This window comes from Saimiri boliviensis, chromosome 9, assembly GCF_048565385.1.
Source record: "Saimiri boliviensis isolate mSaiBol1 chromosome 9, mSaiBol1.pri, whole genome shotgun sequence".
NCBI lineage: Eukaryota > Metazoa > Chordata > Mammalia > Primates > Cebidae > Saimiri > Saimiri boliviensis.
The window spans coordinates 49,476,034-49,493,859 of record NC_133457.1 but is presented as its reverse complement, the minus strand read 5'-3'; the positions used below and the strand labels follow the sequence as shown (position 1 = coordinate 49,493,859).

Below are 17,826 nucleotides of genomic sequence, written 5' to 3'. Positions count from 1 at the left end.
GCATACAATTGATACCCAAGCATCCATGAAATTGTGTTCACCAAGGGGCATCCCCAGGAAGCAGCCATACACAGAGCAGCATCCAACCCCAGCAAAGATGATACATGGACCCCACTCCTTTCTGTGTGTTTCTCAGACTAAATAGCCATGGGAATGACAGCTGGAAAAAAACAGCAGCATCCTGAACACACTTTGCACAGGAAAAGATTTAGTATGTTCATACTAGATACATGTTTTTTTTGTTTGTTTGTTTGTTTGTTTTTTTGAGATAAAAAGTCTCTGTCACCAGGCTAGAGTACAGTGGTGCAATCTCGGGTCACTGCAACCTCTGCCTCACGGGTTCAGGTGATTCTGCTGCCTGAGCCTCCCTAGTAGCTGCTACTACAGGAACATGCCGCCATGCCCAGCTACTTTTTGTATTTTTAGTAGAGATGAGGTTTCACCATGTTGGCCATGATGGTCTTGATCTCTTGACCTCATGATCTGCCCTCCTTGGCTTCCTAAAGTGCTGGGATTGAAGGCCTGAGCCACCACACCCAGCCAATGCATGCATATTTTTACCTCAAAATATACTTAGAAGAGAGAGACAGACTGGTTCAAAAGCTGTATTTATCATGCATGAGCCCCACCTCTCAAATGAAAGGAATCTGGAGGAATCAGTGTGCAGCTCTTCATTCCTGATGCAAACTCTGACTGAGAATAAGATAGGCTACATTAAATCATGTTTGCTAAATACAACTGTTTTTTAAGACAACCATATTCTAGCAAACTTGATACCAGTTACTGGGAGTTGCTGCTTAAGCCATTCTGCATCCACAGAGCCCAGTATAACTGAACATTTTCTCCCAGCATGGAGTCAGCTCCAGGCCCCTTCTACTCTTCTCTCTGCCATGACCCTCCTTGGGACAATGAGCTCAAAGCCAGGATATTTAGATGGAAAGTAAGCTAGAAGAAACAACTAGGAAAAATTAAAAGAACAGAAGCTGACTTCAAAAATACAATCACTCTGCTTAAGGATTAAATAAAGTAGCATGTGAAAGAACTTGTCATGTTTCAAGGGTCTAACAAATGATGGTTTTTTTTTTCCCTCTTACCTGTTGGACACATTGCCTACATCAATTGTTTGGAAATGAATCACGTCCTGCCTTAGAACATCTATCATACTGGCAATTTACTCACATTTTTATTTTATTTTCAGTGCCTTTATGATATTCTCTCAAATAAATGTAAGCTCCTGAAGACCATGGTACACAACTTAAATTAACTGAATCTAACAGAAGGCCAGTCATACAGTAAATGCTTTAAAAATGGGTGCAGATCTAGCGTCAGGAGTCCAAAATCATGTTTGCGAACATCTAAAGAAGGTTCTCAGAAAAAAATCAGGTACTTTTTCCTTAAGATGATTCATAAACATGTTTATGTCTAAATGTTAACCAACAAAGGAGTCATGTGGTCTCTGCAGACACTCTAGATATTCAAAGGAAAGAGATTTTAAATGTACCTTTTTTTTTTTAATCCTGCATCACAACCACCCGAGTGCAAATAAATTTCAAATTTTATACTGTCCTCCTACTGATAAATGCTCATTGAATCAATTTCACTGATAAATAGAGTATATCACACATCTGATATTGAGTCAACATATAGAACAGGAGTGTATTTTGCTGAGAGAAGACGGCTGGTAGGAAACTGTCTTAGCATTCAAAACAGTGGCCAAGTTTGGCCTTTGAAGCTAAAGCTGCTGAGTGAGCAGTTAGTTAAAGAGGGCTGGAGGATAGACCCCAGTGGGCTTTCTGTCAGTCTCATTCTAGGCCCGGCTGCCTGGCACCACCAGGCAACCTCAGCTGGTTCTGTTCTGTGCATGGGTGGATGTACTCACACTATAGGAACACACACTTCACCACTTCGTACTGGTGTGGCCTTTAGCCACCTACTTCTCTTCTCTAAGCCTAAATTTGTTCATCTGTAACTATAGATGAGTATCTACTTCCCGGCAGTTTTATGGAGATTCCATGAAACAATGTATGCTGAGTATGTCACTTGGTGTTTGGTACACACTGCATGCCCAGTAAATAATAGTTGTTGCTGGATTTGCTGCTCCAAGGAGGAGGCGGCTGAAATGAGATGACCAACTGGATGCCCTGAAGAGTGGCAGCACCACCATCCACACACAGGCTCACACCCTCTGCCTGCAGATCAACAGAGATGCCCCTTTGCTGGAACAGGAACATGCTGATGGCTTCAAGGAGCGCTTTATGCATGGGAGCACCGAGGATTTAAATCAGAAAACCCCAGTTAGCTTCCCCACAGCCATGGGTCATCTCAACCAATTCCTCAAAGTCAAATCTGTTTAGAGCTTTTTGTAAACTGAGTGCCTCAAAATAAACTTATTCTTTTATTTCCAAAGTAAAGATGCTTTGGGTGGCAAGTAACAACACTACAGGTCAAAATCCATAAAGTTGGATGAGTGGCACCCCAGGCTGAGAACGTCCCAAGGCAGAGCAGGGCAGCTCAGGAGCCACTCTTCCCTGCTGGGGCTCTCCTGGCACTGCCCTCCTCCATGCAGGGCCTTGGTCATCGCCAGTCTGCTGGCAAGATAGCTTCAACAGCCGACCTGCCGTCTTCCCATAACTGTCTCCAGGAAAGAGAGCAAGAGTTTGTTCCAGAAACTTTAAGAGGAAAAACTGAAGCTTTTTATACAGAGGTTGACAATCAGCTTATCTCATCATACTGGCCTTAATTGGGTCTCATGATTCTTCCTGGATCAATTCCTCTGACTTATTGATTGCCAGGTGATGGCTTCATCCTAGGTCCCAGGTCCACCTCTCAATCTATCATGGGTGTAATAGGGATGGAATAATCTAATTAACTTCAATTAAAGAGTGTGTCTCTGGAGCGCGAGTCAATACCTTAAACTTTAGGACTGCCTTTGCAAGAGGGAAGGAGTGAGATTGATATTGGAAGGAACCACAGTACCCTCCACTCTGCTGATATTCAACTCCCCATTTCCCTCAATTCAAGCAAACAATTACAAAACGTCTGCTGTGTGTCAGACACGGTGCAGGATGCCAGGAAGACACAAGATGCCCAGTGTTGTGGACAGGAATAAATGAGCCGGCTTACGCAAAGTGCCTGTTGCGGCACTCAGCCCCTAAAACTTGCTCAGGATTGTCTTCACTATAACGAATAATGCATGAGTGATCCCTGCCATTCAGGAGAGAAAGACTCTGACCAATAAATTAGACCAGTGTGCACAGAGCGACAAGACTAAGGCTGCGGGTGCACATAGAGATCACAAGAGGAGTGCGCAAGGCCCAACTCCACAAGAAGCTGTAGCCAGCGGTTAACCTTGGCTTCACATTCGATTCACCTGAGAAGTTTTCAAAACTCGCCATACCAATTAAGTCAGAATTCCTGGGGATGTAACCCAAGCACCAGGCATCAGTTTGTCTTTCTAAAGATCTCCAAATGATTAAAATGTGTAGCCAAGGCTAAGAAACACCATATTTTAGGCTACTGAGGACATAAACACATACCTGTAAACAATTAGCTAGCAGTGCCAGGTGATGAGGGGTATGCTAAAATGGATCAGGGTGGGGTGGGTCTCCAGGCAGGGAAAGGGTATGTAGAGGAGGGGGCTCAGGTCAGGGAGGCACATGGTGGGCAGAGGGGATTCATGGAGGGTTTCCATTTGCATCAGGAAACAGGAGTCTTAAGGGGCCTTGAGGAACTGTGAGATTTGCCTAATGTAAGTTATTTGGGAGTGGTGTCTCCGTGTAAAGAGGAATGGGTTTAAGCAAAGGCATAAGGGCAGATGTGGAAGGTGTATGGATCTAGATTCAATCAGGAGAGAGAAAAGTATAATTTCAACAGAAAAAATGAATAACGGGATTAGAGTAACTCGGAATTAGTGGGTAATAACTCTGAAGAGAACTCTAAAGAACATAAGAATAGAATCTATACATCCACTACCCTCAGGGCTGAGACAGAGCATCCCAGGGAAAGCCTGCCTGCCCCCAAGCTGAGGTCTAGACTTTGTTGGCACAGCATGGTTTGAAGAATAGCAGAGAAGTTGCAGGGATGTCATTTGTTGGAAATCTACCCTCTAGGGAGCCGGAGAAGCCTTTCACAGGAAGGTGTCTCAGAGGAGCACACTCTTAGCAACTGCTAGCAGCAAAGAGGGCTGGGGAAGCTGCTGACCAGGAGTTGCAAGAGCCAGGCATTGGGGAAACCGAAGGAGCCACCAAGAAAGCCCAGAACCTGGAGGCAAAACCCAGAAGTGTGCGTAGGAGCAAACAGAGGCCCAGGGAGCTTACGAAACCTTCCTGGGAAACTAGCAAAGCTGGAATTCAACCTAGGTCCATCTTTTCTATGCATTATTCTTCTCTGAACAAACAGGAGTACAAGATCCAGGCTGGGAAGGTTGCTCACAGACGGAAGGGGCCTGTGCTCAGTAAGGTTAGTGACAAAGGTCTCCTAGGGGAGGCGAGGCTTCAAAAGGACCTCAGAGACCGTATTTGGAAAACAGGGAGAAAAGAGGAGGAAGTGGATTTCAAGCTGGCATTGCAACACAAGCACTTGGAACACTTACATGTGGGTAGACGTGGACTTGAGCTCCCATAGGCCTCAGCACAGCCAGGAGAGAGTGTGGTAGCAGACGGAAAGCAGGCGATGAGAGGAAAGCCAAAGGTAGAATGGAATCAGGAAGTCCTTTTAGGTCAAAGGCCTTGAATTTCAGCACGTGTGAAATCGATACATCATGAGAAAGCCAGAGCTCATAAATGGAGCGTTTCTAGGATTCCTCAGTCGCATGCCAAGCTCTCAGTGGAATGTAGGGAAGCAAATGCCAGCTTGGAGGTAGACAGACTAGAACTAGAGCATCAGCTCCAGTGTTTAGCTATATGTCCTGGGGAAAGTAATGTTTTTGAGTCTCGGGGCTCTGCACCTGCCAGGTGAAAACAATGCCACCACGTCCTTGCCGGCTTGTTCAGATGAAGTTCCTGGCAGAGACTGGCACAAGGTAGACCTGGAGTTTAATCAATAACAGCTTCCTTCTCCCTCCTATTTTCACTCATGAGACTCCTCCCATCTAAGACAGTATACCCTTGAAAATAACCTTTAAAATTCAGAAATGCCAGGATTCCTAAATCTGGTGCAGCCAGGGAGTGCCAGAGCATTAGCAGCACGTAACTTCTTATTGAGATTCTGGCTAATGTGTTCATCACTCAGAAGGAAAAGCTCAGGTTCAGGGGACACACAGTCAGGGCATCTTTGGCTGCATGGCCAAGTGGTGCCTTGAGGTCCTGTTTGCTACCTGGTCTCCACAGGGCAAATGACGGTGTCTTGTCTTTTCTTTTGGTTTTCAGGAGGAGAAGTCACCAAACCACGGTTTGCTCAGTTCTTTCATGGCAGCCTGGCCAGTCTCACCATCCGCCCTGGCAAAATGGAAAGCCAGAAGGTGATTTCCTGCCTTCAGGCCTGCAAGGAAGGGCTGGATATTAATTCCTTGGAAAGCCTTGGCCAAGGAATAAAGGTAAGGCAGGAACTGGCATTGCCCCCAATGAGACAGTGATTCATGATGCCCAGCCTGCCCAGTGCCAGCACAGACCAGGAAATGGAGCTTCCTGGAACGTTGCACAGAAATGGCTCCATGGCAAAGTGCAGCCATGAGATGGGGGGTCTGGGTGGAGATTAGTAACCATTACTTCCACAGTGGACTTCTGCGGCCGTCTTCCAAAACTCCCAGATCAAGCGCTTGTATATAATCAGTCCACTACACAGAAGCAGGCACATGTTCAGTATCTTCCTGGAGGAAGTTGTTGTATCTCATTTGTGTGTTAGTTGGCTGCTCTGTTGTTTATTTGCCTAAAGGTACTGAAGGATGCAAGAATGCATTTCAAAAGCATAAGAAGTAAACAAAAACTTAGGACCTTGTGAAATACAAATTTAAAAGGAAAGTGGAAACCTGGGTGGGGTGGAATTAGAAAGCAGGTATGGAGGTCATTCTGTCTTACACTGTTACTTCAAGGCCCAAGAAACATGAGCAGGGTGCGGTGGCTCACACCTGTAATCCCAGCACTTTGGGAGGCCAAGGCAGGCAGATCACAAGGTCAAAAGTTCAAGACCACCCTGGCCAACATGGTGAAACCCCGTGTCTACTAAAAATACAAAAATTAGCTGGGCGTGGTGGTACTGTAATCCCAGCTACTCAGGAGGCTGAGGCAGGAGAATCACTTGAACCCGAGAGGTGGAGGTTGCAGTGAGCCGAGATTGCGCCACTGTACTCCAGCCTGCTGGATAACAGAGCAAGACTCTGTCTCAAAAGAAAAAAAAAAAAAAAAGAGCCAGGCGCGGTGGCTCAAGCCTGTAATCCCAGCACTTTGGGAGGCCGAGGCGGGTGGATCACGAGGTCAAGATATCGAGACCATTCTAGTCAACATGGTGAAACCCCGTCTCTACTAAAAATACAAAAAATTAGCTGGGCATGGTGGCATGTGCCTGTAATCCCAGCTACTCAGGAGGCTGAGGCAGGAGAATTGCCTGAACCCAGGAGGCGGAGGTTGCGGTGAGCCGAGATAGCGCCATAGCACTCCAGCCTGGGTAACAAGAGCGAAACTCCGTCTCAAAAAAAAGGAAAAGAAAAGAAAAAAAGAAACATGAACAGTTAATGATTTGTATTGTTTACGCAAAATAGAAATATTCAAGTGATCTCAGAGAAGCAAAGGTTCATTTGAGAGAAGCTCCTCCTGAAGAGGCCAGGGAGAGATGTGACTGACTGTGGCCTCAGCAAGAACCCTCTGAAAGGCAAGGTCAGTTTCTAAACTCACCTGGCCTTACAAAGTGAGCACATGTTGGTGCTCGCCCACGGAGTCCTGAATAAAGAGCAGAGCTAATATCATTGTAGCCCCCACTCAATCACAGTGGATCCCAGTATGAAAAGGCAGTTCTTCAGCCTCCTCTGGAAGTTGGAACAGCCCAGCCTGTGCCTTCTGGAACATGGATAGCCCTGTGAAACCCCAGTAGTTGTGAGGGTTTCTGTCCTTGGTCATTTCCCTAGAGAGTGTGACAAAAGCAGAGGTTTCGCAGCTGGCCGCCATCCCTGACCCAGCACTGCCCGTGGGCAGCTCTGCCCTGCCCTGCCCTGCCCTGGGCCTGCCTCACCTGGACAGGGAGTCACCACTCCAACAGAAATTTCCAGATCAGAAGCCTACTGCAGTCAAGCTCTGGTGCTGGTATCCCTGGAAAAGCTGCTGGTCTGAGAGTATTCTTCAAATTGCAGCCACTTCCACAATCATTCCATGGACATGCTAATATTCTATTATAGGATGGGTACCGAGATATGAAAAGAAGTGTTCTGAGCTTACTGTCTTCAAGGACCTCAGTGACATAGACAGACATTTGTAATCCAGTTGATGACTACAACAATGACTATAAACATTAACATTTACTGAGGGTCTCTCAAGTGCCAGACACTGTCTGTCCTAAATGTTTAATAGGTATTGATTCCCAGAACACTCTCATGACAAAGGAACCATAAATATTCCCATTTTGTATATGAGAAATGAAAGACTGAAGGAGATGGGGAACTAGCCTAAGATCCCACCGGGCGCTGTAGCCCACGCCTGTAATCCCAGCACTTTGGGAGGCCGAGGCAAGCAGATCACCTGAGGTCAGAGTTCAAGACCAGGCTAACATGGTGAAACCCTGTCTCTACTAAAAATACAAAAATTAGCTGGTCGTAGTGGTGGGTGCCTGTAATCCCAGCTACTCAGGAGGCTGAGGCAGGAGAATCACCTGAAGAGGGAAGCAGAGATTTCAATGAGCCAAGATTGTGCTATTGCACTCCAGCCTGAGCGGCAGAGCAAGACACCATCTCAAAAAAAAAAAAAAAAAAAAAAAAAAAAAAAAAAAAAAAAATCCCAGAATTAGTGATGAATAGATTCAGTCCCACTCCAGAGATCCAGAACCTTGGAGAATGGCAGTCAGGGAGGGCTTCTTGGAGGAGATGAGGCCAGAGTAGAATGTGTACGAATAGGTAGGAACCAACTAGGATAAAGGTAGGGGTGGAGAGGGGATGGGAAAGAGGGAAGTCATTCCAGGCAGATCCAAAAGTGTGAGTGATGATGGAGGGCTGAGGAATAGCACAGGATTCACTAGAACTTCAAAAAAGCCAGTGTTCTGAGTGTTTAACTGCAGGAGGAAAAAGGTGGAAGGTGCCAGAGAGGTATACAGAGGCCACATCAGAGGCCACCTATTCACCTAGTTTAGGTGTTTACATTTTTTTTTCTCTCAGCAATGGGGAGCCACTGTAGGCTCAGGCAAGGGAGGGTGATCTCAGCATATGTGGGGTTTAGGAAGCTCACCCTGGAGACGGGGTCGGCATGGGGAAGATGGGAGGAGTACAAAAGTTACAGCAAGGCTGGATTGACTTTCCAGAATATTGTTGAACGTGGATTAGATACACACACACAGTTGCTCTCTATAGCTAATCACTTGTCCTTGGGGCAAGCTCAAAAGACATCTCATATTGGAAAGGCCAGTCCTGACCTACTGTTGGCATTGCTTGCTTAGAGTTCTATCAACCCAGTGATGGAAAACTCTATCCTCCTAACATCTCTTTTTCTGATTCTAAATGTGCTCTCTGCCTCTGAGTAGATCTTCTCTGCTCTGAACCATTGCACGCAGGCACAGTTTCAGGGTGGTAGGCACTACGGAGCAAAAACACAAAGATGCTGGGCCCCGAAGTCTTGCCTTTTTATTAAAATTACAAATATGTGACCCACAGCAATTTCTACAGAGTAGTCATAGCCTATGAAAAGAGGAGGTGCCAAAGTAAGTGGCACAAAAAGCTGGGGACTGAGGAAGAAAATCTGACTTTTCCCATGCTACCTGTTTATAGCCAAGCCACTGCGGATGATCCTTTTCCATTTCTAGGGCGTGGCTGGTAAGAACTGGAGCGCTGTGTGAGAAGTTAATAAGATGCCCAATTTATGGAGCACCACTGGGGGCTATTTTATGTTCATTATTCCTACTCCTCACAACAAATTAAATGCTATGACCCCATTTCAAAACCAAGGGGACTGGGGCTCAGGGATTTGTCCAAAATAAGTTAATGCTCTTTCCTCCATACGAGCAACTCAGGTTAGAAGACATTCTTGAAAATCATTAAAATAAATTTCCTTCCTTTCCTCCCTCCCTTTACCCCTCATGTCATTTCAGAATAATGACTATTATTTTATTTGCCAGCTACTGGCCTCCTCTCACCTCTCTGGCTGGTGGAGAGAAGTGAGGCCCTTTTGAGATTAAGGACATTCTCTACCTGATCACAGGGATCAGCCCATGTGTCTTGCTTTACTTGTCTTCTTCCGAATCATGCATATTTATGAATATTTCTCCAGCATGTCTGAGTCCTAAAATGGTCTAGTGACTGCTGTCTTGCATCCATACAAGATACTGCGGAATCACCACATTCCTGAGTAATACCCTGTTCTGATCTTCATAGCACAGTCCTTGGTCATCTCCATCGTGTGGAAGAACAGGAAAGAGCAAGAACTTTAGAACTAGACACTCCTAGGTTCAAATCACAATGCTGATTATTTATTAGCTGAGTGGCCTTGGGCAAGACACTTTAATCCCTCAGTCTAAATCTCTCACGTATAAGATAAACATACTATTATTTATGTTGTAGTGAGGTTTTAACAATTTAATTATATATCTAAATTACATATACTTTATATATTATATATTTATATGTTATATATATTTTAGTGTGTATATATATACTATATATGTATATATACTGTGGATATTATATATATAATACACACACACACACACACATCCTGACAACCTAGTAGACTCTCAACAAACCACAGCTCCCTTTTGTTACAAAGGAACTTCCAAAGTGGCAGATCTTCATCTGACCCCACTCAGAGAAATGGTTTAGCTGAATCTGTAAGTCAGAAAAATCAGAGTCCAAATTTTGACTGTGTTATTTACTTAATATGGACCATGGACGGGCAGGCAGGTGTCAGAGGGAACAGCAGGGTTCCTGTTGAATCATAGCCTGCTCTCAAGGAACAGCCCAGGGCTTTGAGCAGTGATTTCACTGGTGGTCCAGCCTGCTGGGGGGCTGGAGATGCCACATAAACCTCTAAGAGAAGTCTCTAATAAACACCATTCTGCAAGGGCTATCTATCTAGGACATTCCTGGCTCAAAGAAAGGCTATGGCCACAGCACAGATACCCAAGAGGAAGTGAACACTGTCACACTTTGCTGGGGACCCTAGCACGCCACCATCTCCTGCCTTGGTAGAGACGCCAGTACAAACATGTCTCCTGTTTAACTGGACACCCACTCAAAGAGCTGGAAATACCACAGTTAAAATAGACAAAAAACTCAAAACCTGCTCTGGAGGTTTTATTGACCCTGCAAGAACTATGTTGATGGCTAGGCCAGTGCCCACCTTCACGCTTTGTGACACGCTTCCCAGTGCTGTGGCACAGAACAGGGTATTAACTAGAGATTCAACACACTGTCTCTTCCAGTGTCTCTCCAGGTGGCTACAGAGGGATTGTGACCTCTGCTGATTGCCATAGGATACTGCTTATCCATCCCTCTAGAAGAACCTCTTGATTTTCCTACGTAGCCCTCATGTGAGGCTCAGAGACCAGCCTCCACTGCAGACCTATTATCTACCTCATGCTTTTCATGTGCTTGACCCTGCAGTGGTGCTGACAAAAAGTCAGTAGCCCTGCCCTTGAAGTCCTCACAATCTTCTGGAGGATGCAGACAGACAGACAGCAACAGCACAAGACTCTGCTACAGGAAGATGGTGCAGGGGACAAGGCTGGAGAGGAGGGGCAGAAAAACCCTTTAAAACATAGATGGTGTTTGTAGAACAGTGACCTTGAATCTTCTCAAATCTGAAACTGATGACTTGTGAATACCTCAGCACTAATCACGACTCACTAGCATGAGGCAGCTCCTGGGATAAGCACCCTAAGCTGCTGAGGCCTTCCAGGCAAGAGAGATGCTGACCCAGATACTGACTGTGGCATCACCCATGCTTATGCCTGGGCGCTCCAGGATCTAGCACCAGAGTGGTGCTCGTGGCCAGATGTCACGGCTGAGAGAGACACCACTCCTCAGGACTTGGAAGGACAGAAGAGAACTGAATCACAAGGACACAAGAGCAGTGAAGGCTGGGCACAAAGACTCAGTGCCGGCATAATTATTGTAGTAAGAATTATCATCCAAGCTATGGCATATTTAATATCTTGTAAGTGCTAGAAACGTTATACATTTTATCTCATTTAAGACCCACACAGATAGATATTAATTTCCTCCATTATTTAAACAAGGAAATGAAGTTTAAAGGGGGAAATGAAGTACTCCAAAGTTGTAATTTGTAGCCTGTGCTGGAACTGGAATATTAGAATAACAAAGCCCATGGTCTTACAAAGATGCCTTATGGATGGCCTTGGGGAAGTGAGAATCAGGCCTGGGAAGTGCCATTTCCCAAACAGGCTAAGCTGTTACAGTAGCATGTGATCCCCAAACCTCAAGCCTCACGGGCTTAACATTACAAGTTCAGTTTTCTCTTATACTTAAGGTGGGGTGGGGTTTCTGCCTAGAACGCTGCAAGCCACTGAAGTGGAGGGAAAAAGACGCTGCAGCATCTTACAGGTGTTTCACTGCTTCAGCTCAGAAGTGCCACACCTCCTTCCTTTCCTGCCCAATGGCCAGAGGTATTGATGTGACTCTGGCCACCTGTGGCACAAGGTGGCTGAGGAGTGTAGCCTCCACAATGCCCAGGAAGGAAAGGAGAACAGGGTTTGGCGAGTACCGATAATGACTTCCACAGAGCTTGACTGAAAAGACAAGTGAGAGACAAAAAGCCCCTTTGGGGAATGACAGGGGATGACAGTGTAGGCTGGAGACCCTTCACTAATTCATCTAACAGCAGTTTTCAGAACGCTAAGGCTAAGTTCTGGGATGCAGGGATAAGAGGCAGAGTCCCTGTGTTCATGAACTACTGGGCACTGTACTATAATAGTGGGATTACCATTTTGTAAGTGCTACAGGAGAAAGGCACCAAAGCCCAGTGGGAATCAAAATGAGAGAAGGTGGGAGGCCTCATGGAGCAGGTAACAATGAAACACTCACATGATGGTCAAGGTGACAAAGACTGAGCTGTCAGTTGGCTAGGGGACACCATGCAAGAGACTTAGGTGGTTCAGTGTCACCAACAGTGCTCATGAGATATCCACCTCCTGTTTCAGTCCAGACACAGAACACCTTATAAAGACATTTAAGTCAGACCAGAAAACTTTAATATGCATTTTTCCTTAAACCTATGAAAATATATACTCAGCTCCTCATGCTCAGAAAACTTCAAACTAAAACTACACTAAGATGACATTTATCATTTATCAGATTGGCAAAAATCCTGACATCTGATAGCATACTGTGTTATTGAGGAATGGAGAGAAGCTGCATTCTCCTACACCGTTGGAAGGAGTATGTGTTGATATAATCCCTAGCAATGGAGAAGTTGGCAACATTTATCAAAGTTAAAAGTGCATATACTCTTTGACCTAGCAATTTCACTTGATGATCCTACAGTTGTGCTTGCACAAGATTATTCATTCTGACATTGTCAGTAAAAGATTAGAAATCTTTTATTTTCCCAAATGTCCATATTAGGAAACTGGTTTTAAAGATTACCGTTTATCCCTGCAATAGATTACTACACACCAACTAAAAAAGAATAAGGAAGCTTGTCATGTACTGATACAGAAAGATCTCCAAGATATGAGCCAAGTTAAAACAAAGTATGATATATTATGTAATGAGATACTTTTTATATAGGAAGAAAAATGGAAATCTATATTCACTGATTATATATATATATATATATATATATATAAGAATGCTTGAGTTTAACTGTCAGGATAAGCTATGTATGCTACAGTAACAAATTATTTAATATCTCAGTGGCTTATAGAGCAAAATTTTATTTATTGCTCATGCTTCATGTCCATTATAGACAGGCTGCAGCTCTGATCCATACCTCCCTCACTGTGAGATGCTGGCCGCTGGACCAGCCCCTAAAGGAATGTTGCCAGTTTCATGGTAGAGAGAAACGGATGCAGCATACAATGAACTGGTTATTAAATCTTCCATAGAGTGTCAACCAAATAATATTTGTGCCCACATTTAGTTGACCAAGCAAGTAACATGACCACTGCTGAGTGCAACAGGGCAAAAACATATATCCTGCAGGGAAGGGTTCCATAAGTCATACAGTCAAGCCTATGAACAATAAGGCAGACATGTCTAAGTCTCCCATGGGAGGGGAAACGATGAATTGTGAACAACAATGCAGTTTGCCACTATGAAACTAAAGTAACAGTGGGGACTTATGGGATGGGACTGTGGAAATTGGGTGGATGGGAGGTAGAAACAAGACGGATACTTTTCACCTGACACATATGTACATTTGAAACGTGAATATATTATCTATTCACAGATATGTTTCTGATATTTCATTGATACCATTTCCTAATAATTCTTGCTCAGAAGTATATCAAAGTCAGTAATTCGGGGCAGTACAAGGGCGGTTTTCCCTGCCTCATTCAGAGAAGTAACTGCCTTGGGGATATGGAGAGGGCAAGAGTCTATATCCAGCTTGAGTACCCAAGTGACTCAGTGGAGAGAATTGCCGCTATGTGCCTTTGGTAAATGTGGGATACCAGGGACTCAGGATAGAATGGATAGATAACCAACCCAGGGCTGCTGGCAGATGTGTAGGCAGCAGGTGAGTACAACTCAAGTTTAGCACTTGAAAAGCAAAAAACGAGATCTGAGAGAGAAAGCAAGCCGTTAACTGAAAAATGAGCTTGAAGGTTAGAAGCTAAGAAGATGAGGGCTGGGTCAGGAGTACAAGATGAATTTGGGGAGCAGTTCAAGGTCAAAGACAAAGACAACAAAAGGAGTCAACACCCAAGTGCTGAGTGGTCCAGACCACCGGCTACCACAGAGCATGGGCCACTGTTCACCAAGGGCTGGGCTGTGAGAGCACCATGGCTGGGTTTTCAATATTCGATCCAATGGCTCAGGCCGGTATGACCAGGCAGAGTCCCTGGAAAGACCTCATAGAAGAGGCCAAAGCCCAACACAGAGTAGCAGGAGGTGCTTGAGAGTTTAAACACTATCATTTGTGCACACAACTGCATCACTGGCAGATGCTCTGGAGGTGTTTGTTGTGACCTCTGATGCCCTGTATAGACAGGAAGAGCTCCCATGAAACCATGTATATCACTGACCATTCTCTACCACGATGCTCACTTTTGTCTTCCAGTATCACTTTAACCCCTCGCAGTCCATCCTGGTGATGGAAGGTGATGACATTGGGAACATTAACCGTGCTCTCCAGAAAGTGTCCTACATGAACTCCAGGCAGTTCCCGACGGCGGGTGTGCGGCGCCTCAAAGTCTCCTCCAAAGTCCAGTGAGTGGATGCTGCTCAGCTTGGGACCAACTGAGGCAGCAGGGTTGGTCCCTTAGGAATGTTCCCTTGCAAAATAGGATTTGTCTTTCTTCAGCTGCCCTCAACTTCTGCTATTCCTATGGGGATGCCTCAATGGATCTGCGTTCTTGTTTTCTTCTTAAGCAAGATGTTCTGATGCTTTACCACCTTGAATCTGCCTTTCTCTATTATATTCTGTATCTTATCTAATGCCTAGATGGTACTGCTTTCTATAAATTCTGAGAGCTGGGAATTTGAAGTGATCTGGGTGTGGGACTGAAGTGTTCTGATTTAAGGGCACAGTGCCTGGTACATAGGAAGTGCTTGACAAATGTTTATTAAATTGAATTAAGTTAACCAGCGCAGCTATGTTAGAGTTCCTAAATCCCATAGGTATGCCAGAAAAACAGGAGGCATGGTTCCTGTTTCCAGGGATCAGAGTTAAATTCGAAGACACTGAAGCCTTTGGATCACTCACTCCCTGGCCTATCAAATCACTTCTCAGCCACAGCCTCTGCCTTGAAGGGCTGCTAGGTGAGGGATCCTAGGAAAACTCCCGGAAGGTGGAAGTGCAGTCCTTTGTCGCCCAGTCAGGAAAGGGACTCAGAAAGAGAGGAACAAGACTGGGAAGATGGGTCTGCTGACTGCCACATGGATCCTGGGACAGGCACCAGTATAGAGCCCACAGATGGTAGTTACATTCAGTAGTTCTAGAACAGTGGAGGAGTGCTCCACCCCTACAGGCTTGCGGGTAGGGAACAGGTACCTCCAGGTCGGCACCACATTAGAGTGAAGACGAGAGAACAGACTGGCCTGTGTCCTGCTCTGAGACGAGGCTTCTGCAAACTGAAGAAAGGTAGGGGGTGCTGCGGGGTTCACCTGGCAGAAGCAGGAGAAAACTGGGAGGAGGTGGTGGCCACCAAAACTCCCACATTTTACCCACCCATAGAAGAGGAAGAGGATGGAGTAGCTCAGCCTGGAATCTACCCAGAATACCCTTTCCTCGGGAACTTTCCCAAGGCATGTAAGATGATGGCTGCCACCAGCTGAAGGCCACCCAGCACTCCCAGAGCATCTGTCTGACCCTGGGGTCCCCCACTATAGCCTACCTCTAGATGACCAGGGGCAAGGGCCAATGACATAGTGCCCCCGTGAGGTCTGACAAGAAGGTCAAATCAACCAGCGTTTACCGAGCTGAAACCATGCTGCAGGCTTTGGTCAGCTTGTTTTCTATATATGTCTGCATTTCTATGGTTACTGTAGGACAATTATTGTTATTCTTATTGTATAGATGAAGAAACTGAGCTTCACAAGAGTCGAGTGCCTTCTTCACATTTACCCAGCCCAGGAGTGGCAGGGCCAGGCCACGGATCCTTGCCCGCCTCAGGCCTCTCTCTTGTGGCCACACCATTTCTGCCTCCCAGATGACTGTGTGGTGGTGGATCAGGAGAAAGGACAGTGATTACAATAGCAGTTTGCTCTCACACCTAGAAAAGGCACACTTTTCTGACATCTACATACAGACATATCATGTAAGTTGAGGCAGGAGAGTTTAGCCCTGGGGTCTCAATTAGTAAGATGGCTGTAACCCCCCAGTTAGACAACAATTTGCTTATCAAATACTAAAGCACATAACAAGCAGTTACTATCTAATTAATGTGGCCATTAATTACTTTGTTAAGGGATAACGGAAGGTTTCATGGTTACATGTTGCTCATACAGAAAATTCCCATTTCTCTCAGGAGCCAATCCTTGAAGTCCCTAGATCACTAGTGGTTTTGATTATAAGGTGGCTTTAAGTTTGAATGCCTGCTGACATCCTCAGAGACTCTGCCTTGTTAAGAACTGGAGGTGGCAACCCTTGGTTCCTGGCTGTATGACACATGGTTTGTTTGCTCATCAGTGCCATAACTGAGGCTGTTTTCCCAGGTGCTTTGGGGAAGATGTATGCATCAGTATCCCCGAGGTGGATGCCTATGTGATGGTCCTGCAGGCTGTCGAGCCCCAGATCACCCTCCGGGGCACGGACCACTTCTGGAGACCTGCCGCCCAGTTTGAAAGTGCCAGGGGAGTGACCCTCTTCCCTGATCTCAAGATTGTGAGCACCTTTGCCAAAACTGAGGCCCCCAGAGACATGAAAACCACAGGTACTGGTGCATTTGAGGTTGTGGGAAGGGTGGATCTTAATTTTTTACAGCCATGTGAACTCATACTTCAGAACAACAGCATTGTTTGTGTAATGTATACATGGCACAAATGTGCACATGGAAGTGTAATATAGCAAAACACAAACATATAAACAAACCAAATGAGTAAGAAGGGAATGGATGGTTTAGCAATGAGGGATATGAGGTTGGAGGGAAGGCATTTATACTAAACGATAAGTGAAAAAATGCAAGACACAAAGTTACATAGTACCTACACAGAGAATGATCTCAACCATTTAAGAAAAAAAAAAAATGCCAAGAAGGACACATACCCTATGCTAACAGCGTTATTCTCTGAGAAGCATGATGAGAGCCACATTTGTTTCTGCTTCCCTTCCCTTTCTGCAATTGCAGAAATGTTCTATAGTGGGCATGTATTATTCTGATAATTGGAAGAAAAGCTGAAGATACATAAAGAAAAAATATAGCTGCATCTTAATATATACACCATAGAAGTTAGGTCTCATTCAGCAACATTACTCTAAGTTCTCAGGAAACTTTTAAGTTGTTATTTGCGACAACTTCATGATCGGGAAGGTTTTTCAGCGAAAGAGGAGTAATGTGAATTATCTACCAAAGAGAAACAGTTACTGAAAGCTACAGTATATGCTGGGGGGAGGGGAGGGGAAGGGAAGGAGGGAAACCAGGAAATGAGCAAGGGAGGGAGGAAAACCTTTGTTACTCCGGGGGATCCAAGTCTATAGGGGAAATATAAATTTGAGAACTGTCCTCTGCTGCCTCTTCCAAGAGAGTATTTTCAACTCTCCCCTCCCCCTTCCAAAGGCCACTGCTAATGATGTGCTGCTGCCTGTGGTCCTCAGTTCCTGAAGAGCTGCTGTTATAATCATCCTAATTACCCATCGCCTTAAACCACCCTGGGTCCCTAGTGAATGGGGCACTCAAGAGATAGCCCTTCTTAGCTCATAAAAAATAGATATTTTACCACCTGTCCATGCAGAACAGTTTCCTGGTTACAGGCCAACGTGCACTAGGTTGTGTGGTCGTTCCTCTTCCCCTCTTCTCATTTGTGGCTAAAATCAGATGGAAAGAAATGAGTCTCTGACCTCAGTGGTTGCAGGTCATGAC

At 45.3% G+C, this 17,826-nt stretch overlaps 1 protein-coding gene across 1 annotated transcript in view; it reads left to right on the top strand.

The window, feature by feature from the left end:
• Positions 1 to 17,826, top strand: part of CLSTN2 (calsyntenin 2) — a 639,705-nt gene that overhangs the window by 604,868 nt on the left and 17,011 nt on the right. Inside the window, exons 10-12 of the mRNA XM_039462018.2 lie at positions 5,367 to 5,533; positions 14,367 to 14,515; positions 16,463 to 16,680. Coding sequence (XP_039317952.2) covers positions 5,367 to 5,533; positions 14,367 to 14,515; positions 16,463 to 16,680 — 534 coding nt within the window. The remainder of the gene's footprint in view (positions 1 to 5,366; positions 5,534 to 14,366; positions 14,516 to 16,462; positions 16,681 to 17,826) is intronic.